The following is a 23,901-nucleotide window of genomic DNA, read 5'->3' as shown; positions in this document are numbered from 1 at the left end:
CTTGAGATTCCTATCCAAACTGAGATGAGGAATAGCATAGCAATAATTTTTAAAAAAGATCATCAGATGAATAGTTCAGACCATATCACCCAATCATGGCGATGCTGTCTGTATGAGGCCTCTAGAATAGATCTAGAGGTACCCTCCTGCTTATAGTAGGACCATTGACAACTTTAGAGTAGGCTAGCCGGGGATACATCCAGACGAATTTTGGAAATCTCTCAATATGAAGATTCCACATACTCCACTGGGCAATCCATTCCAGTGCTTCATTAACCTCAGGGTGAAGAATTTTATCCTAATCCATCATCTGAACCTCCCAAACTGCCATTTGTGGTCATTACTCCTTCTTATACTACCTGCTACTACCGAGAAGAATTTGCCTTTATCTTTCTAACTCCCCTAGCAGGCTGCTATTACATCTCCCATGAGCTTTCTCCTCAAACTAAACAAGCCCCCCTCCCTCTGTCTCCATCCACAGAGCACATGCTCTAGGTCTCTGACCGTCTTTGTTGCACTGTTGGACTTTACCCCAGTTTCTCTGCATCTGTTCTGAACAGGCCAACCAAAACCAGACAGTATTCCAGGAGGTGCAGTCTCACCAATACTAACCACAAAGGAATAGCAACTTCTCTCGGCCCATTGGCCACATGCCTCCTAACACTGAACAGTGTTTGCTAAAATAGTCATGCGAGGGGAATCTCAATCCAGTCCACTGCTATCAGTTTGATGCCAGTGCCAGCAACAGATTCCCTGGAGGAGGATTACAGGTCAGCACAAGAGCCCCTGAAGAGCAGCACAGAGGAACTCCAGCCACTCCAGACAGTAAGTCATCTTCACGGGAGGGGAGGTGTGTGGTGTGCTAGGGCAATTAAATGCCCATAGGCACACACACAGCATGAGAAATAAGCAGGAGGAGCTAGAGACGTGCACATGCCTGCACAGCAGGCATCACAGAGATGTGCTGGGATGGCTTCTACGGCTAGTGCTGGAACGGAAGGATAAAGGCTCTTTTGGAAGGACAGGCAGGGGATGGGGTGTTGCCCTCTATGTCAGTGACCTTCTGGAGTGCATGGAGCTCTGCCTGAGGATGGATGTGGAGCCAACTGAGAGCTTATGGGTCAGGATTAAAGGCAGGGCAGGGACTGGTGACACTATAGCCGGGATCTGCTACAAGCCACCTGACCAGGAAGATCAAGCGCATGAGGCCCTCTACAGACAGACAGGAGCAGACTCATGTTCTCAAGCCCTGGTGCTCCTGGGAAACTTCAACCACCCTGATATCTGTTGGAGGGAAAACACAGCAGGGAATGAGCAATCCAGAAGGTTTCTGGAATGCATTGCTGATAATTTCCTTCTCCAAGTGACAGAGAGGCCCATGAGGAACGATGCTGTGCTGGACCTTGTTCTCATCAACAAGGAAGGGCTGGTGTGGAATGCAAAGCTCAAGGGCAGCCTTGGCTGCAGTGACCATGAAATGGTGGAGTTCAGGATCCTTAGGGCAGTGAGGAGTGAGCAGAGCAATCTCACTACCCTGGACTTCATGAGTGCAGACTTTGGCCTCTTCAGAGATCTGCTCAGTAGAGTACCATGGCATAAAGGCCTGGAGGGAAGAGGGGCCCAAGAGAGCTGGTTAATATTCCAGGATCACCTCCTCCAAGCTCAGGAGCGATGCATCCCAATAGAGTGAAGGCAAAAACACCACAAGGCCTGCATGGATGAACAAGTAGCTCCTGGACAAACTCAGACCCAAAAAGGAAGCCTACAGTGGTTGGAAGCAAGGACAAGTAGCCTGACAGGAATACAAAGAAACAGTCTGAGCAGCCAGAGATCTCGTTCAGGAAGCTAAAGCCCTGTCAGAATTAAATCTGGCCAGCGATGTAAAGAGCAACAAGAAAAGCTTCTATAGGTACATTGGTGATAAAAGGAACACTAAGGAAAATGTGGGCCCTCTCTGGAAGGAAATGGGAGACCTGGTTATCCGGGTGTCACGGAGTGTTTGGCTGACCAAAAGTATATTTCAAAAATCAGTTTACTGGTATCAGAACAGTTGAATGGAAATCTTATATTACAAACACTTCAGCAGACACAGCTTATTTACAGGGTCAGGATGTCAGTTGGGAGCTAATACTATGCAGTCTGTGTGCCTATATCTACTCCCACAAGCTTTAAACAACCAAAACTAAGGAAACAAGGTGGGAGAGGACCAGGAGGGCTGGACCAGGAGGACGACACCCCAACAACATTTAACAAATTACAGGTCTATCAGTACACAACACACGCAAGAATGGTGGTCCAAGGTGTGCACACATTCACACGAGATAGTTTCAATGGCCCGACATAGTCAATCTGCTAGGTGCTCCAAAGTGTCTTGTCCTGCCTGATGTGCTGGGCTGGGGCTCAGTTTGGGTGGTCAGCTTTAAGCCTTATTCGGGCACTGTGGGCAGGCTGTGAGGATGGCTTCACATGTTGCCATGGACACTGGCCACTTCTGAGACCAACAATCATGATAAAGATCTGCTTTTCCCAAATGACCTTGCTTAATGTGCAGCCACTCAGCTAACCGTTCCCACTCTTCCCGTATGCCGTCAACCCCTCTGACGCTGGCTAAATGGTCAGCCCATTGGTTCCATTTAGCAGCCAGAGTTTCACTTTTCACATCACCTTTCACCCAAACCACTTTCAAGGGTTGTGACCTGCCCATTTCCAATAGCCTCTGACAATCCTTGGCCCTCCAGACTCTAGTAGGGTTCAGTTCCCACTTACTGGATTCCCACTGGCATACCCACTCCGCGGCACCCTTGTCAGTCGCACAAGAGCCGGTGCACATTGTGCAGGCACTTCTGCTGCTGCTGCGAATAAGAGAGCGTCCAACTCCCCTACCTGAGCTCTACCTTCCCACTCCTCTGTCACCGATCTCCCGGTGGGAATCTCTGCTGCCATTGCTTTGCGATGCCACCTTGGCCCCGCTCCACGGACGCATCGGCAAACCGCACCTCTCGCGTGTCCGACTCTCGAGCCAGTTCGGGAGCCTCCGTCGCCGGAGAAGGCTCAAAGCCTGCCTCCTCTCAGGGTCGTCAGGCGGCGTCGCAATGTCTCGCTTCGCTGCACCGGGCAGAGGGTACTGGGGAACGCAAGGAACTTTGGCGGGCACTAGTGCGGGGGCAGCTCGCAGCAGTACGTATAGGGCTAGGGGCGGGTCCGGGGGGGTTGCTGGTTGCGTTCCACGGCCCCCTGAATCCTGCCCATGAGGGACCGGACGTGCACCTTTGCGGCCCCCAGCAGACCCCTCATGAGCGGCCCCAAGTGGCGGAAGCGCGGGTGGGTCCACCCGCGCGCCCGTCGCTGTGCCCTGGCGCCCCCTCGTGCCTCGCCGGTACACCCGCAGCCTCCTGTACCGCCCCCCTCCGCCCCTGCCCGCGCCGGCAGGCCCCCCGCCTTCCTCGGGCTCCGCGCCCCCGGCCCAATAAGCCGCTCGCCATGTCATCGCGATGTTATGATTACCCGCCGGTCCGCCGCTCAAAGACACTGCCGGGCTCGCGTCATCACCACGCAACACTGTGCGATTCCCGCCCCCCCCCGCCCCCCTAGTGTTAAAGGGACAGGCCACACACCCCCCCGGGCCCTGCTTGCCCGGAAGCGGGGCCTGGCTTTGGCTGGGCTTGGGGCCGGGCGGGAGCGGTGCTGGCTGGGGCGCGGGGCTCTCCGCCTAGCGGGCCTGGCGGCCTCTCCGGCCTAACAAGTGGCCGCACGTTTTTCTCCTGTTAAAACCCCGCCGCTTCCTCCCCCTCTCCCGAGGCTTCTCCCTCAGGTGCTGACTCTCCGCAGATGCCCCTGTCCCCCCCCGGGGGTCTGTGCCTGCAGTCGGCTTTCGGGTTTGGGCGGCGCTGGGGGGCTTTTTCGCTTGGGTCACCATGAGCTCAACCCTCTGTTGGAAGAACCGCGCCCGCGCTCGGTTTCGCTCTAACTCGGCTCTGAAAGCAATCCGTTCCCATCTGCCTCTCGGGGTTGTCCCCTCCCAGGGGGCAGTAATGCCTATGGAGGCTCAGGGCCTCACCAGGCAGGCACCCAGGATGGCACAGGGTGCTCCTCTTCCCTTGCCATCCCGGCTTTTGCTGTGGCATTGCTCTGCTCGCTCTGTGACAGCTGCGGGGTCGTACCACTCATTCTGCGCCCAGGCAGGTCCCGGAGTCTGTAGAGGGGGCAGAGCCATGCCCCCGTAACAGCTCCTCCACCGACATCCTACTGACTATGCCAGTCAGTGTCGCAGAAGGGTGAGGCTGACCCAAAGTATGTCTCAAAAATCAGCTTAATGCTATCAAAGAAGAACAGTCAAATAACAGAGATCTGGCATTAGAAACACTTCAGCAGACACAGGTTATTTACAGGTTCAGGATGTCAGCTGGGAGCCGATACTATGCAGTTTGTGTGCCTAGATCTACTCCCACAAACTTTGAACAACCAAAACTAAGGAAACAAGGTGGGAGAGGACGGGGAGGGCTGAATAGGACGACACCCCAACAACATTTAACAAATTACAGGTCTGTCACTACACAACACTGCGCAAGAATGGTGGTCCAAGGTGTGCACACATTTGCTCACAGCAGGGAAACTCTCACTCAAGGGTGCCCAGAAGAGAGGATCACTCACCCCAGAAGGGGCGAGGGCTCACTCAAGGATATCCAGAAGAAATAATCACTCACCAATAGGGTGAGGGCAGTCAATCCCAGGAAGTTTCTGTGGGAGACGTCTCAACCCACAGCAAAAGTCCCCAGTCACAGGCATGCTGCTCCCAAGAACTGTCTCTCCGGGTGTTTTCGGTGAGGGTCCCTTTTCTAGCCTGGTCGGATATGACCTGCAGTCATTTATGATCAGAAGTGTAGAAGTTCCTCTCAGATGAGGCTGGTCATTGGCTTGGACCCTGCCTGTCAACTGAGGGGTCCTGCCTTTCACTTCTTAGCACTGGGGGAAAGTTCATGACCGGGGTCACAGTGGGCGGGGCACAGTGGCCAGCACCAGACCAGTACTGGGAACTCCTGGTTCTTACCAGTGTGGGTGCACCTGCCACACAAAGATGTGGAGAAGGATGAGGTACTCAACAACTTTTTTGCCTCAGTCTTCACTCGCAAGTGCTCCAGCCCCACCACCCAAGTCACAGACACTAAAGGCAGGGAGTGGGAGAATGAAAAACTGCCCACTGTAGGAGAAGACTGGGTTCAAGGCCATCTAAGGAAGCTGAAGGTGCACAAGTCCATGGGACCTGATGAGAAGCATCTGCAGGTCCTGAGGCAACTGACCGATGAAGTTGCTAAGCCACTATCCATCATATTTGAGAAGCTGTGGCAGTCTGGTCAAGTTCCCAGTGATTGGAAAAGGGGAAAGATAATCCTCATTTTTAAAAAGGGAAAAAGATCTTGCCAGGCACAGAGGTGGAGAGCATTTTTTTCCCAAGGTCTTTACCAGGGGAAAACAAAATGAACGGATTAGTTAATTCTTTTCCTCTCACTGATTTTTTTTTTTTTCAAGAGAGCTTCCATCTGTCTTTAGGTCACAGAGCTGGATGCTCTGAGTGTTTGAAATATGCATCCATTACATACAAACACAGCAGTGGGAAGTGTTGGATTCTGCAGTACAGTGGCTTGGAAGGAAGTACAGTGTAAGATGCAGTACTTATATACTTAGAATCATAGAACAGTTTGGGTTGGAAAGGACCTTAAAAATCACCTACTTCCAGCCCGTCTGCCACAGGCAGGGCCCCCTTCCACCAGCCCAGGGTGCTCCCAGCCCCGTCCAACCTGGCCTTGAGCACTGCCAGGGAGGGGGCAGCCACAGCTCCTCTGGGCAGCCTGGGCCAGGGCCTCACCACCCTCACCGGAAAGAATTCCTTCCTTCCATCTCATCTACATCTCCCCTCTTCCAGTCTAAAGCCCTCACCCCTTGTCCTGTCACCCCAGGCCCTTGCACAAAGCCCCTCCCCGGCTCTCTTGCAGCCCCTCCAGGCCCTGGCAGCTGCTCTAAGCTCTCCCCGCAGCCTTCTCTTCCCCAGGCTGAGCAACCCCAGCTCTCCCAGCCTCTCCTGCCAGCAGAGGGGTTCCAGCCCTCGCATCATTGCTGGGGCCTCCTCTGGCCCCGCTCCAGCAGCTCCAGCTCTGTCCTGTGCCGAGGGCTTCAGAGCTGGACGCAGGACTGCAGTACCTGAGTGCTTGAGGACTCCAGTGCTTGAGTTTGTTGCCTTCCTATGTGCTTTTATTTCTGCCTGTCTGTCTAGAATTTCTCCCACTGAATTATACCTTGTTTGAGATGGAAGAAACTCATTCTGGGAGCTCTTAACTGTGAATAAACAAAGCTCATAAAAGCTGTATTCTGCTGGCGAGTGGTTGTTCCTTGCACTCTTTGGAAATAGATTTTGGCAGATAATCTAAAACCTGTTTTCCTGTTGTCCTGCTATAGAAGAAAGAAATTTGTTGTTGTTGTTCCTGAGATGTCTTTTTGGAAGGCTCAATTCATCTCGAATGTGCAGTAGCCTTGAGCTGCCTGTGGGTATCTGGGTAGCGGTGATACAGAGGCCCTGCTCACGTCATGTCTGTTCTGTGCAGCAAAGGGAGTAATCTCACCCCGGCTCACCATTACGCTGACTTCAGGTTCAAGACCTATGCACCTGTGGCTTTTCGGTACTTCCGAGAACTCTTTGGGATTCGTCCAGATGATTATTTGGTATGGATATATTTTTTGATTTCTCTGTCTTTCCTCCTTTATTTGAGCTAGTCTAGAGTAACACGGGAAACTGGTCCCGATATCAAGGCTGTCAGCAATTCTTGCCTAAAAGGGACGGAAGAGAGGAGGAATCGTTCTGATCCCAGCAAGGAGTAGGAACAGGTTGTGGATTTAGGGACTCTGTTCAGTTTTGAAGGAGGTCCAGTGACAGTCCAAGCAAGACCAGCACTGCTCAGCCCAAGTCTTCGTTTGATTAACGTGTGTCGTTAGTTAAGCTGCTAGCTTACACTGGAAAGGAAATGATCTGCATACAGCATGTGCTGTGTGTGAGCTACGCGATGGGGTTCCCTCTCTGTTGCTTGTGGTGACAATAACTTACTGTGTTTACAAGCAAAAGCAGTTATGTCCTGCTGGGTGCAACCCTGTAATGTCCCCTGGGGCTCTGCGGACAAAGATGGGGATTTTTTCTGGTGTACTCACTCGAGAGCTATGTGAGTGTAGTTATTTTAATCATCTTACAAAGAACAAAATATAGCTTGTTCTTGGGCTCAGAGAGCTCCTCAGAGCTGGAAAGGCTGTTTTTAAAAAATACCTAGTAGGACAAGCTGTTGGGGCTCGGGGTACACTGAGGTTGAGTTTGGCCCCTTGCGTGTATGCGAGGTCCTGCTCTTCAGAAAAGGCTGTTTGCTGAACTGGGGAAGGGAGCACATCCAAAGGAGCGCAGCCATCCCCTTGTTTTAAGCCCTTTTGTTCTGACTTCAGCTGTAGACAGGGGTAATTGTAGCTGAACACGTAGCAGTAGAAATGAATCTGTGCCGTTGCACGGTTTGGTGGTAGCAGCGGTCCCCATCTGTGCCGTCCGAGATGATGCTGGTGGATTTGATGAGTGGTTTGGAGCGTGGGTGAGGCAGAAAGCCTGCCTCAGTTGCAAAGGTCACGGCTCTGATTTGTTGCTTCTGCTTCCCCTGATTCTCTCTTGCCTGCCACAGCAGCAAATGCCTTTAATTATGCATGAGATAATTAACTTGATAAAGTCTTGCATCATTAATCTGTGCAGGGCTGAAAGCCGTTTTCAGTATGTAATGATGAGCATTTAATTTATTGCTGCGATGATGTCCCTTACGTACCCCAGGTCCCTCTCCGCATTTCACCTCGTGCTGTTGATAACTGTAAATGTAACAAATGTAACATGTAGGGGATGCTATCACTTCAGGTGGTCAGAAACAAGTCTTGGTTCTTTGTGAATATTAGGACAGTTGCAAGACAAGGGACTCCTGAATAATCCCTTTAGGCGCCTGGGCCTTGGGAGAACAGGTATGCAAACTACAGAGATAAGGAGGCTGCAGGATAATCTGAAGATCCCTGCCGAGAGACGCCAAACAAACATGTGCGAAGGACATTACCATATATTAATGAATTCTTGGAAAAGCCATTACTATGATAAACATTTCTTGGAAATGTAATGAATATGTATGTTAACATAGCATAAATACCTAGTAACTGTGTCTCTTCGGTGCACACGTTTGGAGGAGAGATCCCCCGTGTGCCCGGCGCCGCAATAAAGAATACCTGCTTAATAGTCTGCCGACTATTGAGTCTTCAATTCCGGCTTTTCACGGCATCACTGTGGCGGCTCCGACGCGATGCTGCCCTGAGCCCGCTCGGCCAGCGCAGTTACCTTGGGGTTGGTACCAAGCCGCAAAGCGCACGTGTGTGCTGGTGCTTTCTTCGTTCTTTTTTTTTTTTTTTTCCCTCCTTGCTGCTGGGCACGTCCTCAGTCGAGGACCTGCTGTTTGCACACCGATGGCTAGAAACGTGCTCCCAGTTCAGTGCCCGATGCAGTACCCCTGCTTGTCTGGAGACCCGGTCTAACGCTTTTCCTGAGTTTCTAGCAGGACTGAGGGGGTGCGATGGGGCTGTAAAAATCCTCCGTTACAGGGGAGCGCAAGGGCAGAGGAGGCTGCTGAGAACAGCCGGTGCCTGGCGTTCCCTCCAGCACGGGGAGGGTGGTGCCCGCAGCACACTGTCCTGGCTCTTACAGTCCTGTCTGTCCGTCTGCACTCGCGGTAATGTGCTGCAAGAGCCGAAATGCGATACACGCGCAATGGGAAGAGATAAGATGTCGGCATAAAGCCTGGAGGTTACTGAAAGCAGAGGATTAGCTTGACATTCTGAGCAGTTGGGAGGCTCTGAGCTGTAATCTGAGTCGCTAATTGTAAATTGTCCGTCAGCTTTGCTGCTAACCTACAATGAAAATAGTTCTCACTAAAGCTTTGCTACCCCTGAATCTCAGGAGGAGACAGCGTGCTGGGGAAAGCCTCCAAGGGCATAGAGCTCAATGTGCAATGAGTAGGGGCTAAAAACATCTCTTTTGTCTTTTCCTCCCTAGTATTCGTTATGTAACGAGCCTCTGATAGAGCTGTCAAACCCTGGTGCCAGCGGCTCCCTCTTCTATGTCACCAGCAATGATGAATTCATCATAAAAACTGTGATGCACAAGGAAGCTGAGTTCTTGCAGAAGCTTCTTCCTGGCTACTACATGGTGAGTATCGGACCCAACTTGGGTTTGTGGTGGCAGCTTTTTGGTCCGAAGCACTGCCCAGGGCATGTCCTCCACTCAGGTTTCTTGTGGCCTGCCTGCCCTGGGCCCGGTACAGTATGAACAGTGTGTCACGAAGCCAACCCCAGAAGCACAAATCCTGCTAGATATTTGCAAACTCCGTGGGTGATCTTGAGGCAGATAATTGAGCCATAGCTTGTAAGCATGTTCTGGCCTGAAAATGGCTCCCCAGATGTTGGAGCCCCCAACATAAGAAGGACATGGGTGTGTTGGAGCGGGTCCAGAGGAGGCCACACAGATGATCCGAGGGCTGGAGCACCTCTCCTACAAGGACAGGCAGAGGGAGCTGGGGCTGTTCAGCCTGGAGAAGAGAAGGCTCCAGGGTGACCTTAGAGCAGCTGCCAGTGCCTGGAGGGGCCAACAGGAAGGATGGATAGGGGCTTTTCACAAGGGTGTGTAGTGATAGGATGAGGGGGAATGGCTCTAAACTAAAAGAGGGCAGATTTAGATGAGATATTAGGAAGAAATTCTTCCCCATGAGGGTGGTGAGGCCCTGGCCCAGGCTGCCCAGAGGAGCTGTGGCTGTCCCCTCCCTGGCAGTGCTCAAGGCCAGGTTGGATGGAGCTCTGAGCAACCTGGTCTGGTGGAAGATGTCCCTGCTCATGGCGGGGGGTTGGAGCCAGATGATCTTTAAGGTCCCTTCCAACCTTTACCATTCTATGTGTGCTTCTGGGGGTCCTTTTCCCAGCACTAGTTCATTCTTCTTCGCTTGGCACCATGCATCTGCCCCAGCCTGGCTTTGAGGACGGCTGTTGATGGCAATAACACAGCCACCCTGGGTTTGTGGGGAAACCGCTGCTGTCCCTGGACATCTCCTGTATCTGCTGCTTATCAGAGTTGCTCAGAAGGCAGTTGCTGTGTCCCAGCAGTACCAAGCTAAAGGCTCCCACGGTACCAGCCAGCTTTGCACAGCCAGTCTGCTGCAGTTTGTTGCTGCCTAAATCCCGGGGCTAGCACGGTTGAGACCCAGAGGACTTGCCTGTGGTGACAAGTAGTAAATCGGAACCAAACCCAACGTTTTGGTGTGTAAACCAGAAGCTGTCTCCCTGCATAATGGTGGTGAAGGGTCCAGCTCTAAAGGTGAGGGCACTGAAGTTCGGTTGGAACCGCCCAGGGGTTTGTTCGCCGTGGACATGCCGAGGAGAAGGTGGTGGTGAGCAGCGTTAACTCTGCCCCAGCGTGTGCGTGTTTTAGGGGAGGTGGTTTATGTGCTCACACGCTGTTTTCATGAAAATACTTGCCTCGCACAAATTTACTGGGGAAAACCTGCCAAAGTGAGACAGGGCCCTGGGTGTCTGTGCGTGACTGACAGCCCGTCGGTGGTTTTGCCGAGTGACAGTCCAGTTCCTGGACAGGACCAGCTCTCATGGAAAGCATTGCCTGTTGCCTAACGCGTGTAGTAAATCAGGTGGAGGGTTTTGAATGGGAATGGAGTTGCGCTGTTGCCCTGAATTCTGCAGTTGTCCTGGCTAGCAATCAGTGTAACGAGCTAAACTGAACTGACCCGTCTGGTGCAGAGTTAGGTGCTCCTCGTGGTAGCATTCTGGTGCTTGTGGGTTGCTGTGGTGCCAACACACGATCCCTCCGCTGTTCTTGGGAAACCCGGCCGGTGTCAAAGGAGTCAGTGGAAAGGAAGCAGAGTGGTTGCATCCTGAGTTACTTTAGAGCTGGGCAAGCGCTGTTTGCCTTTGGTCTTGCCTGTCTCTGTTTGCTTTTGGCTTGCACCGTGCTGAACAGCGCACTCGCAGAGGGCTCACTCGTGTGCCCGGTGAGGTGAGGTGAGGAGGGGCGTGAAACTTTAATACGGCCGTGCTTCTGTCATCTGTCAGAGAATCTGTCAGGTCTGTCCGTCCTTTCGTAGCATGCGGAGATGTTCTGTTTCCTTCCCAAGCTTTCCCAAAGCTGAACAAGCAAATCACGCCTGTCATGTCGTTCCTAAGAATACCGCTGCCTAAAAAAAGGACAGGATAGCAGAGCAGGATATCCGTGCTCTCTGGCCAACTGTGTTTTATAAAGCAGCTCTGCAGAAGGAGGAGAAAATTTACATTGTTTTGTTTAAAAAATACCCTGTCCCTGGTTTATTCTGGGCCAGAGAAACGGCTCTTGATTTCTGACACTTCTGAGGAGATGAAGATAGCTGTTATTTTTAAACTTGAAGTTCCCACTTATTGTGTTTATTTCTCTTCCAGTTTGGTCTCCCTTTTTTAGCTGCTGTTGGTGGGGAAAGCGGGGAATTTCCGGACTTGGTGATTTGCCCAGACTGCTGAGCATCTCATTCCCTGCGTTCAAAGCATAGTGGCATTTTTCAGGTCCTAAAGCCACTGAACTGCAAGAGTTTGTCAAATGCCTGCAGTCAGCTCTTGTGTGAAGTTCAGAAAACCTCTAGGTGAAGAACCCCTGGTCTGACTGCTCCAAGATCTGTTGATGTGCTGTGTGTTGGCCATAGCAGGAGTCTGCTGCCAAAGTGACCTTTCCCATGCTTTTTTCCAACCCTGCTGCAGAATCTGAACCAGAACCCACGAACGCTGCTGCCGAAGTTTTATGGACTGTACTGTGTGCAATCAGGGGGCAAAAACATCCGCGTGGTCGTGATGAACAACATTCTGCCTCGCGTGGTGAAAATGCACCTGAAATTTGACCTGAAAGGCTCGACCTATAAACGCTGGGCATCCAAGAAGGAAAAAGAAAAGTCCAGCCCTACGTACAAGGATCTCGACTTCATACAAGACATGCCCGAGGGCCTGATGTTGGATGCAGGCACCTTCAGTGCATCGGTGAAAACGCTGCAACGAGACTGTCTGGTAAGGAGGGGGGCAGCCCTGGGGAGCAGGTGAATGAAGTTATGTGGCTCTAGAGCATGAGGACGGGCAAATAATTGAGATCCTTGCTAATCTGCTAACCCCAAAGCAGGATAAATTGCTTCTACTGCCCTTTTCCCGGAAAGCAAAGCAGTGGAGTTGGATCTCATGGCAGCCTCTGAGGATTAAGGCTGCGTTCCTTTGCCTGGTGCATCAAATTGTGGCAGCCTGCTCCACTTGTAGCTGGGCTGTTGGGACTAAACACATTTTTCCTATACAGTGTGCAGCAAATACGTGGGACAACGGTGTTATCTGCAAGCCTTCAGCCCTTTGAGTTGATTGTGGGGTGGCCAAACTCCATGCAGCCAAGTCCAGAGATGACTCATTGGTTCAGAAACGTCCAGGGTCTGGTGAAGGAGTTGTTACTGGCAATGTGGACGGGCTGTTCCGTGCTTTGGGATCTGTGCTGTGTCTGAGCTGCTGGCCTGATGTTTTGTCTTTGTTCTTAAACTCAATACTAACCTGTAGGTGTTGGAAAGTTTTAAAATCATGGACTACAGCCTCCTGCTTGGGGTCCATAACATAGACCAGCAAGAACGGGAGTGGCAGTCTGAGGGAGCCCACACCACATCGCATGAGAAGCGTCCCGTGGGGCAGAAGGCACTTTACTCCACGGCCATGGAGTCCATCCAGGGAGGAGCTGCCCAGGGGGAGTCCATAGACACAGACGACACGTAGGTGAAAACCTGGATCGCTTGTGCTGCTGGAAGGGGTGGAGGTGGAGGCTGGAGCAGTAAAATCCCTCGTGAGGCCCCCATGGACCTCTCCTGGGGGCCAGGGGACTGCTGCCAGTGAAGAGTGGGGTGTGAAAGGGGGAGGCTGGGGTGGGAAATGCTTCTGTAAGGCTCCAGCCTCAGCAGGCTCTCTGCTCAGGCCAGTCTGTAGGCTGTCAGCTCCTGTAACAGCCTTTAAACATCCAGCCAGGCTGTGGCGAGGAGAAACCAGCTCAGGTCTAGCTCAGCACCCAAATACTGGAGTGGAAGCAGGGATCGGCCTGTCCTTAGGAGCCTGGAGTTCGTTCTCCATCGCTCAATCTCTGGAATCCCTGACGGTACCCTGAGGCCATCCCAGTGCGGTTAGCAAACAGTGGTGTAGCCAAGTGCTGGAGTAACTGGTGGAGCTGTGGGTTGGCGGGGTTTGCCCAAAGCCTGTCCTGTGCTGTGCCCGCTCTGTGGCTCCTGGGCCGCAGGTGGCTCTTGTGACTGTCTCTGACTTGTGGAAGAAGCTTGCCAACAACGGATGCAGTTTGCTCTTTGCTGCTGTCTGAAACCAGCTGCTCCAGTTTTGATGAAGGATCGGTCACGGCGGAGCTGGGATAGTGCTGAGGTGTTTCCGTTCTTTCAAGCAGCATCACTAATCGGGGTGGCCTGCCTGATACCTGCATGCTTGTGTCACGTGCTGGTGGCTGCTGCATCTCTGACATGACTGATATTAGCGTGGGTGGGACTGGAAATGGCCTCATCCTTAAAGGTTTGCTGCCCTAATAAACAGACTGCTCACGCTGACCTGAGAAATAATCTGATTCCCGGAGTAAAATGTCCTGGAGCTAAGAAAAAAACGATGTGGTGCTTCCTGGCCCAAGCAGAGCTGTTGCCATGCGACACGGGTCCTGTCCTGACAGTGGGTGTTTGGCGATCCGGACAGGCAGTAACCCCGGGGACACCTTGTGTGCAGTGGCCTGGGTCAGTAGGTGACTTCCACAGTGGTGCGCAACGTGACCTTACAGGTTTCGAGTTGTCTGACCGCCGCCTCGGAGCCCTCTTTTCAGTGCTGCTGCCCACCCTTCTGCAGGTCTCGGGGGTGTTGCAGCTGCTCTTTGCGAGGCCGCGCTCACTGAGGTGTTGTTTTACCTGCAGGATGGGAGGAATCCCAGCAGTGAACGGCAAAGGAGAGCGTCTCCTGCTACACGTAGGAATAATAGATATCCTTCAGTCATACAGGTAGGTAACTTTGCAGTCATCTGTCCTGGAAGTGTGTGAACATCCATTTCAGTACTAAAGCAGGAAGGATTTTCCTCTCCCGAGGAGTCTGGTAATGAGTAGGCAGGCTGCCTAAAGCTGTCTGTCAATGTGTGCTGGGGGCTGTGGATTTTTATCCTGTCCTTAAAACAGCTGGTGGCACAGAGCCGTTTTTCTGAGATATGAGCTGCTCTGAAAGAAGTTTGCCGTCTCTGTGCCTAGGATGGGTAGCACATCTCCGGGGATGGAAGGTGATTTTTCTGCCCCTCTGCCAGCCCAGCTCCTCCTTGCCTGTAGGGTTCCCAGGCAGTCCTGACCTGACTGCAGAGATGCCGGTGTGCTCAGCCGGAGTTCTTTTGGCGGAGGAAAGCTACACTCCGGACGAAGGGGGAATCATCAGCGGCTCAGTGATCTCTCCTGTGGGGGGTACAAAAGGTGGCTGAGCTATAGAGTTTGTGCCTGAATCAGTCTCCTTCTTTTTCTCTCCACTTCTTCCCTGGAATTAGGTTCATCAAGAAGCTGGAACATACCTGGAAGGCCCTTGTCCATGATGGGGTGAGTGCCTGTACAGAGGCAGGAATTGTCCAGGCCCTGGCAGGATTACCTGCCTTGGCTTCGTTGATGCTAGTTGGTGCCAATTACCTTGCTATTTATAGGGCCTGAACTGGCACAGTTCAAGCTGGTGCAAGGAATAGTTCTTGCCTCTTATACCTCCACAGTGGTGTAGTGCCACGTATTCCCAATCAGCTTTACTTGCTCACTCCTCCTCCTCGCATGTTTAGCTGTCGTGCTACCAGCTTTCCTCCTCTGCTCCCATCTGTCATTTGCCTCCTCCCCACGATACCGGGAGCTGTACACACAAGGCACGTGCTTTTGTGTGCGCCAAGGAGCCCTGCGCTTGCTCTCTTTGGTGATTGACTGTGTTTCCACTTCAGTAAGCTATCTGTTCATAAATCCCTCTCAGGGTTTCTGTGCTGTCTTGTCTCTGCAGCAGCCAGGTGCATGTTTATGCATATGGATATGGAAACTATTTTTCAGCACTGCATATCCTAGCTTCCCTTAAATAATAAGGCAAAGGAAATGTGTACTTGCCAAGTCAGAGCAGCGCAGTGGAACATCAGAAACAGAGGCAGCTTCAGTTTTGCTATTTTAAACCAGAGTGCAAAACATTGGAAATGTATGGAGACCCTTGGCTGAACTTTGGTGGCCGTGTTGTATGCAGAGGTACCCAGGTGTGCTTCGAAGGTCAGCCAGCAACGCCAGAAGAAAACTCATGTATGTAATTAGGCCAATATTTGAAAAATCCTACAAAGGAATGAAATCCCCAAATCCATTATAAAATTACAGCAAGAATATAATCAAATGCAGTCAAATCAAGGGCAATGCTTCAGGCTTATTTATAGCATTAATCAGATCGTTTCAGCTGAGCCTTTCTATTTTAAGGCTCTGTCAGTGCTAAGTGTTGGAATGAAAAAGACTGCATTGGTTGGTATAGAAATTCTGCCTTGAGAGGTAATTTTATAATTAAACAATTGCTTCTTGCCTTTGTAGGACACGGTGTCAGTACACAGACCCAGCTTTTATGCAGAGAGATTCTTCAAATTCATGACCAACACGGTGTTTCGAAAGAATTCCTGTGAGTACCCAGTCCAAGAGCCGTTGCCCTTGTGATGTGAGGGAAGCCTTATCTCAGTTTTACTGCTTCAGTCCACATAAAGAGTTTCTGGCCCAGAGTCGGTGCAGGCTTTTCCGCTGTAGGATAGAGCTGAGCTGGGGAGCTGCGAAGCTTTCAGGTTGCCATGGCTTGCTTTGGCCGGCTCAGACTCCGACCCAGGAGCTCTGCCTGCAGCCTGTCTCGGGCTCCGTCTCCTTGCCGGAGATGGCACTTGCAGAGCACGTGTGTGTGGGTCAGGGCAGAGGCCGCTCCCTGTGAAGGGTGAAGTGCCTTTCGTGTGACAGTCGTTGGTGTCCTCACCCTCTGAGGGTGACGGAGCCCTGGCCCAGGCTGCCCAGGGAGGCTGTGGAGTCTCCTTCTCTGGAGATATTCCAGACCTGCCTGGACGTGGTGCTGTGCAGCCTGCTCTGGGTGACCCTGCTTTGGCAGGGGGTTGGACTGGGTGACCCACAGAGGGCCCTGCCAACCCCCAACATTCTCTGATTCTGTGGTAATTTCATCTGCTCTTTCTCTCTCATCCAGCTCTGAAGTCGTCTCCCTCGAAGAAAGGGCGTAGTGCCTTGCTAGCTGTCAAGACGGCTGGTCCGACAGCGGCGTTCTCAGCCAGCCAGCTTCCCTCCGAAAAGGACGAAACGCAGTATGATCTTCGTGCGGCCAGGAGTTACCCACGCTTGATGATGAAGGTAACGGTCTCGTGCGGTGGCTGGTGGCTGTGCAACTACCCTCTCTTTCCTAGCAGTTCCTTAGGATCCTCCCCTGTTCTTGTCAAGTTCCCCACTGTGCACCGACCACGTGTCTTCCTTGATGGGTAGCTCTTCATTGCATCTCTTGCTGTGCTTTGCAGGGGCTAAACTTAACCAGGACAGGGGAGAAGGTAAGAGGATCTTGTTTTGTTGCAGCACCAGCAGTTAGTTGACTGGGGAAGTAACGCTTCTGCATCAGAGAAGACCACATCCCTTCTTTGCAGCACTATATGGTTCTGCAGTAAAAATGGTCGCTTGCGTCACTGCTGCAAGGCAGCCACTGCCAACTGGCACCAGCAATCAGAGCCCAAAAGCGATCAGAAAGTTGAATTTTCCACCCTTTAAAAAAAAGGGGGGGGGAAGGAGGGGCTGGGAACTGCAGGACTCTAATGACGAGTGTTTGGACAGTTACAAGGGGCAAGATCTTGCTGTTGAAGAAAAGATGAATGGCCTGGTTCTGTGCTGCCCTTTCATTACTTCCATCTGGGCTGGATTTACAGAGGAGCGGTGAAGGGCAGGCTCCTGGAGCGCATAGGTGTTAGAATTCTACCCGCGCAGAGCAGCGAGCGCTCAATTCATCTCTTAATTCACTTGGATATTTATCTCTGGCGATCCAAGCCTTTAATCCAGCTTTGGTAACCAGTGAGATGTCTTCATTGGCTTTACGTTTCCTGCAGCGTCTGTCTGTCCTGTGGAAATGGTGCTTGCTGGCTCTCTCTAGAGGATGCCTTGGGAGAAGCGGTTGCATTCCTGAACCCAGCTAGACTTGTTGCCTGTTTGTGGTTTGAAGTGACCGGTCCCAGTGAGGTGTGCAGGTTGATGGCAGAGCGGCCCCACGCATGGCTGGTGCAGGTTACGTGTTGGTGTTTGACCTACTCATCTCTTTCTTCCTGCATCTCTCCTGCCCTCCCCTCCGGGCCAGCAGGCAGGCCAGACCTGCTACCCTGCACACCGCCTTCCTTTGAAGAAGCTACCACAGCCTCCATTGCCACGACACTATCTTCAACATCTCTCTCTGTTCCTGAGCGATCCCCTTCGGAGACCTCTGAGCAGCCCAGGTACAGGTGAGGACAGCACTCGTCCCCAGCACCCACCGGAGTCAAGCGGCTGCCATTCCTCTTCGTGCTGCAGATCTCGGCAGGCTGCCCTGTGGTTTGGAATGCTAATGACCGATTTTAATTAAATCTCTCCTGGGAGCAAGCAGACACAGCTTTGATGGGATTAATTATTGCTGGTAGAAGTGTCAGCTGTTAAGTAGAACATCTCCCTCATGGGGTGGGGAGTTAGATCTGGGGGCAGTGTAGGATTTCTGTCTTAAATCACTCCTCAAACTCTGCTGCTCTGGTTTCTTTCTGCAGGAGGCGCACACACTCCTCAGGGCAGGATGGCAGGTGAGAAAAGTGTCTCCCCTCTGCTTGCGCTGCTACACAGAGACCTCGCGTTCGTCCCTGTGCAAAGGTCTGCTGGAGGGCTGAATGAGAACCTTGGCAGCCCCAAGATTTTGGCACTGTCCTCTGCAGGATGCTGAGCTTCTTCCTGCAATCAAATGATCCCCGTTTCTTACTCAGAATTTTCCTTTCAAGCAGATCTCTCAGTGCTTTGCAAGGAATCTTAAATATTGCTTCTGTTGTTTGATGGGAGAGGGGGCAACCGGGTTGTCCAAATTCACCCACCCAGCCAGCACCGGCATCAAGGAAGGTTGTGTATGTCCCCCTCTGGATAAGCGAGCCTTAACAGCAGGAACGTTCCTCCTGTGTGCATCCGCCTGCTGCCGGGGTGCAGTGGGTGTGAACATGGGAAGGGGCTTGGACTTTGTGAGGCGCTGAGCACCCTTAGTCCCCAGAGAAGCAGCTTCCAGTGTTTTCAGAAACTCAGGTACTTGGAGGGGGCTTTTTCCCCTCCTGTGGCGATGGGTGGCTCAGAGCCAAGGGCAAGGTGGGACAAAAATCCCCTACTGCGTAGGGATGTCTGGATTTAGAGGCTCGTATGGTATAATTATCTTGCATTTTTTTGCATTGGTAAAAATGACCCCCTTGCCTGCGTCAGCGGGATCTGCATGAGGACCCTCTGCCCTAGCTTTCCGGGACATCTTGTAAGTGTTGTGGATGCAGACTTTGAAAGGCACATCAGAGACTGAGTCTTGGACATGCCATAGCCAGAGGAGCTGCCCGACAGGCTGACGTCCTCTCTCCCTGCAGTCAGTTTTTGGTGCTTCAGAGGAAGTCAAGGACTTCGGAAGACGAGTTTGCACCATCTTACAGACATCTCCCCTCGTTCCTAGCTTTTAGTGATTTGCTGAGCTTCAGACCACATACACTGTGGAAAAAATACCTTTCTGTGGTATTTGTTAATGAAAATACCTCTGGATGTTGCATGTCGCTGAATCTTGGTAAATTCCTGTCACTGAAGGACCTGCTTGCAGCACCTCTTGAAGTGTCAGGGACCTGCAGAATCCATGGTCTGAAATCGCTGACAATTGCAGACTTAAGCTCAGGCACCAGTGTTGGGACCCATTTGGCAAAGCGCAGTGACTTCTCCTGAGTTACTCCGAACTCCCTTGGTACCTAACGGAGGGAGTTGCTGTAGGACATGACTACTCATCCAGAAATCATAGGATGGTTTGGGTTGGGAGGGACCTTTCAAGGCCATCCAGTCCAACCCCCTGCAGTGAGCAGGGACATCTGCAACTTGATCGGGTTGCTCTGAGCCCTGTCCAACCTGACCTTGAACGTTTCCAGGGATGGGGCATCCACAGCTTTTCTGGTCAACCCATTCCAGTGTTTCACTACCCTCATTGTAAAGAATTTCTTTCTTTTATCTAGTCTAAATCTGCCCTCTTTTAGTTTAAAACCATCACCCCTTGTCCTATCGCAACAGGCCCTGCTAAAAAGGCTGTCCCCATCTTTCTTGTAAGGCCCCTTTAAGTACTTCGGTCAGGCGAATCGCGGTGCCTGTCCCTGGACCACACAGGGAGCTTCGCCTCTTGGTCAGAAGTAGATCTGTCTGCCACAGATTTGCCACAGCTCCAACCACCCCACACAAGCGTGGCCTTCTGTGCTGTTTTTTGCCTAGTTCCTCCATTTCTGGCGCTGGGGGCTCAGCGTGCCCTTTCTAGGGGAGCAGGGACCTGTGTATTTGTGGAGCACTCCGTGATCCCCTGGTGACAGCCAGTGCAAGAACAAAGTTATTAAAGCATGAATTTATGTTCTTGAGCCAAAATGAGAAAGACCTTATCCAGTTTGGTCAAGAACATGTCACACCTCTGATTATTCTAATCTACTGGGGAATTCCCTCTGGGTTTCTGGGATCCACCCCTGCAAGGAAGAGAGGAGCAAGGTCCCCGGCATCGAGCTTGGACTGAGTGCTGCCTCCTGGCTCCGGCTCCCGGCCAGGGATAACGTAGAGCGGGACGGTGCTGCCGGTGAACCCAGAGCTCGTCCCTTCCCTGAGACAGTGCCATCAGCCTGGCAAGCGCCCGCTGCTCCTTCCCATGAGGACTATCGAGCCAGCCCGGCTAGCACGAGCAGTGACTTGAATAGCATGAGGTATTAAACTGACGACTGCCACAAGCAGCTCCTGAGCGTGCAGATCAATCTCGTGTTAACCCTGGAGTGCGCGTGAGCGGCGTTGGTGCGCTGGGAGTGTCGGAAGGGGCTGCAGGCATTGGCCCTCGTACGGTTGATCGACAGCACTGGGCTAACTGCGGATACAGGTTTTGCCCAGAGGCCAATTCTCTTTCCTTCCGTACTTCATTTGACACTGCCCATCTTTTCTGCAGCACTGGCTAATTAATCCCTTTCCTCTTGTCCTCTTTTGCCACCTCGTTAGTCTTGAGCACGGCTATATGACAGGACTGGCTCTTTTGCCTGGGAGTTTTGGTCATCCAAACCCTCAGTGCTGGGAGGTCTGACGGCTCCCTCTGAGCCGAAATCCACTGCTGGGTCTGAGCCGGGAGCTGGGTGCCGCGAGTGGCTGGCAGCCGCGTGCCGGGGCAGGGCAGCACGGCTCGCTCTGCGGGACGTTGTGCTGCGAGAGGCTGGGCGGACTCAGGACCGATTCAGGCGTTTGCATGACTAGAGCCCAGGTGAGCCTTTGGGCCTGTCTCTCTTCGGTTTCCAGGTCCCATGAGGAGGTGCAGGTTGAGGAGGAGCTCCAGCAGATCAGTGTCGAGCTGGAGCCCAAGTGTGACGTTGAGATCATTGCTCCCGAAGACGATGACAAAGAGTGAGTGTTTTGGAGCATAGGGAAGCTTTGCAGAGCCCTACCCGGTGTCACTTGGTCTGCGGCAACTTGTGCTGGAGGCTGGCTTTGTAGGGCACCAGCTTTCCTGGAGAGAGAGCTGCTTCCCTGGCCAGCTCCGTGACGCTGAGCCCTGTTACTTCTGACCTGATCTTTCTGGATGTGACAGCAGAGCATTTCACAGAATGTTGGGGGCTGGAAGGGCCCTCTGTGGGTCACCCAGTCCAACCCCCTGCCCAAGCAGGGTCACCCAGAGCAGGCTGCACGGCACCGCGTCCAGGCGGGGCTGGAATATCTCCAGAGAAGGAGACTCCACAGCCTCCCTGGGCAGCCTGGGCCAGGGCTCCGTCACCCTCAGAGGGAAGAAGTTCTTCCTCGGGTTCAGCTGGAGCTTCCTCTGCTTCAGTTTGTGCCCGTTGCCCCTTGTCCTGTCGCTGGGCACCACTGAACAGAGTCTGGCCCCGTCCTCCTGACCCCCACCCTGCAGATATTTAGAGGCATTTCGAAGGTCCCCTCTCAGCCTTCTCTTGTTCAGGCTGAACAAGCCCAGCTCCCTCAGCCTCCCCTCGTAGGACAGATGCTCCAGTCAGCTCCTCTGTAATAAATCATACAGCCTTGCTTGCTCCTCCTCTGCTCGCAGTGACTAGACGCTGTCATTTCTTCTCCCCTCCAGAGAGGCGGCTTCTTCAGCCTGTGCCATTGTAACGTCCGCAGCCACAACAGAGGTGCAGACAGCCAGCCAGGCCTCCGAACCAGCCAGCCAGGCCTCGGATGAAGATGACGTGCCAGTCACAGACATATACTTTGTAAGACACCTTCTCTGCCCGGTCCGTTAGGGGTGCGATGGGAGAGGCTGGGTGAGGCTGGGACAGTCCCGATTTCAGGCAGTCGGGTGCAGGGCAATGTCTGCCCCATGCTGTCTTCGTGTTGAGCACCTCGAGGTCTTAACGCTGGGTGGGTTTTTGAATGCAGGGAACTGGATTAGCCCTTGGAGAACTCCAAGCAGCATCTGGTGGGGCTGAGGTGGGTGGCACCGCTGCTGTGGAGGCAGACGTAGCTGTGCTGCTCTACTTCCAAGCACAAGCGCTGAAGGTCTTATCTAGGCCAGCGTGTTCACTCTGGGACAAGCCAAGGTGACTGTAGGTGCAGATGAGAAGCTCTTCCTCCCTCAGCGGAGAGCCCAGCTGCTTTCCTGAACACAGACGTGCCACAGTGGCCTAGAGCCAGAAGGGTGGTGGTTGCAGTGGGGCCGACCACGGGCTCTGGTGAACTCTGGCTTTTCCTTTCCCTGCAGGCAGACGCGTTAGGTGATGCAGTGGAAATCTAGTGCTGAGACAGGGAGTAAGTGAGGTGGTTGCTGGTTGGCAGCAGAGTGCCGTGGAGCCTGGCGCTGTGTTCCTCAGTCAGCTCTCGCAATGTCTGAGCAGCTTCTGCAGACCAGAGAAGAGTTTCTAGCAACACGTACCTGCCCCGTGTATTCCCAGAGCACTGCTGAGGGTCTGACGCGTGAGAGCTCTCCCCCATGCCTAGGCACTTCTCATTAAAAGAGGTTCCCAGCTCCTCCCTGCTCCGACTCATTGCTGTTGGTTATATGGCGATGGAGATGAGCTGAGCCCTTGTGATGAGCTCCTTCAGGCTAACCTAAAAATGGCAACATTTGCCTTTCCCTGTGCTCGCGCGACTCTGCTGCAGAGCTGCTCACTTGTTGCCGAGTCATTCCGAGGCTCATGGGAGCCGTGGAAGGAATCGGCTCCATTTTACAAGCTTGTCTGTTTGGGTTTTTATGCATGCTGTTCAAAATGCAAACAGCTAACACTGGCTGCTCTTTCTTTGCCTGTGGATGGCAGCTGCGTGCAAGCCGGCTGCAGACACTGCCTGCTCCACTGGCAAGTGTCTTCTGTCAAGGGTCAGCTCCTCTTCTTCCCTGTCCCTGGGCATACGGACTGCCCCCAGCTTGAGGGGCACCTCTCTATCCGGAGGAAACCAACTGTGTGCAGTGTGTGCTCACAGAGAGCGTGACTGACTGCTCATCAGCATTTCATACTTCATCTAAGTCCTTGAGTGTTGCATTAAACGTGTGTCGTGCTGTGGAGTGTTTGGCACTGCTGGGATGAAGGGAAAAGCTGATTTGGGTTCCCATGGGCGCTGTCCTTGGAAAACCACTTGAGCTGGAGCTGGAGTGAGGCTGCCCTGGAGTGCGGCAGGGCTGGGACCACAGCTGTGAGAGCAGGAGTGCTCCGGGGGCGGTGGTCAGGGAAGGGATGCTGTGTGCAGAGGAGGATTTGTCAAGTCCCAGGGGATTGTGATCTGATCTTTGCAAGTCTGCTCCTGAAAGGGGAGCGCTTTATCCTCCTGCTTACCCACAGGGGAATAAAAGTGCAGAGATGGTGGCAGGGCATGGGCGCCGCTCTTCCCACACATGGCTTTCCTGCCTGCTGATCCGTTCAGGCCTGAAGTTGCCCAGCCCCTCGTTTTTTGCTCTGTTTTTCATCCTCTCTTTCACATCATCCTTTTTTCCTCTGTTTCCTTTCTCACTTCACTTGCCCTGGGGCCATCCAGTTCACAGATGGGAGGTACTGGATTTACTCTCCCCGCCAGCGCAGACTCCGAACCACCTCGCTTTCCTTTGGGATTGTAAGTGAACACGCTAGCACATAGGGGAGCAGAGGTGCAGCTTTGAAACACTGGGGCCAGCCCTCCGTTACCCTTGGATGCTGTGGCTCTGTCTTGTGTGGCCATTAGGAATCAGCCCACCAGAAGCCAGGGAACCATATCAAAATCACACAAGTGGATCTCCCTGTAGGATCTTGCAGAAACACAGGCTCTGCCCTGCTTTTCTGCAGGCTGGTGACACAGCTGCTGCCACGGGATGGGCTGCAGCGTCACCCAGCCCTTGGACAAACTTGCAAGCACCAGACCTGGCCAGCAAGGCACCTGAGCCTCTGTAGGTAATGTTAGGCTCGGCTCCGTTGGCCCAGGAAGCAAGACAGGCTTCCAAAGAGACCATTAAGATGTTTTGAAGCTGCTAAAAATCCTGTTGCGACTATAACCTTTCGGGCTTGTGGCTGGGATGGTGAGCAGCTCATAAAGCCAA

General features: G+C 52.8%; 2 protein-coding genes across 3 annotated transcripts in view; one reads left to right on the top strand and one right to left on the bottom strand.

Moving 5' to 3' along the window:
• Positions 1-3,226, bottom strand: part of SV2C (synaptic vesicle glycoprotein 2C) — a 164,136-nt gene extending 160,910 nt beyond the window's left edge. The window contains exon 1 of one of the 2 annotated variants that reach the window (XM_075410751.1): positions 2,997-3,226. The gene's annotated coding sequence lies outside the window, so the exon portion shown is untranslated. The other variant, XM_075410752.1, reaches the window with a different exon arrangement.
• Positions 3,227-4,569: 1,343 nt separating this feature from the next.
• On the top strand, positions 4,570-22,295 carry LOC104336028 (phosphatidylinositol 4-phosphate 5-kinase type-1 gamma). Its single transcript, XM_075446850.1, is given in 16 exon segments — positions 4,570-4,582; positions 5,404-5,452; positions 6,597-6,714; positions 9,104-9,256; positions 11,836-12,135; positions 12,661-12,866; positions 14,049-14,132; positions 14,657-14,705; positions 15,702-15,786; positions 16,348-16,491; positions 16,494-16,508; positions 17,494-17,632; positions 17,927-17,959; positions 20,688-20,792; positions 21,481-21,613; positions 22,102-22,295. Coding segments are annotated over 16 exon segments (1,659 nt in total). The 3' UTR covers positions 22,135-22,295.
• Positions 22,296-23,901: the final 1,606 nt, after the last annotated feature.

This window comes from Opisthocomus hoazin, chromosome Z (genome assembly GCF_030867145.1).
Source record: "Opisthocomus hoazin isolate bOpiHoa1 chromosome Z, bOpiHoa1.hap1, whole genome shotgun sequence".
In the NCBI taxonomy this organism is placed as follows: domain Eukaryota; kingdom Metazoa; phylum Chordata; class Aves; order Opisthocomiformes; family Opisthocomidae; genus Opisthocomus; species Opisthocomus hoazin.
Note: the sequence above shows the minus strand (reverse complement) of the source record. Positions and strands in the feature narration are given on the sequence as shown.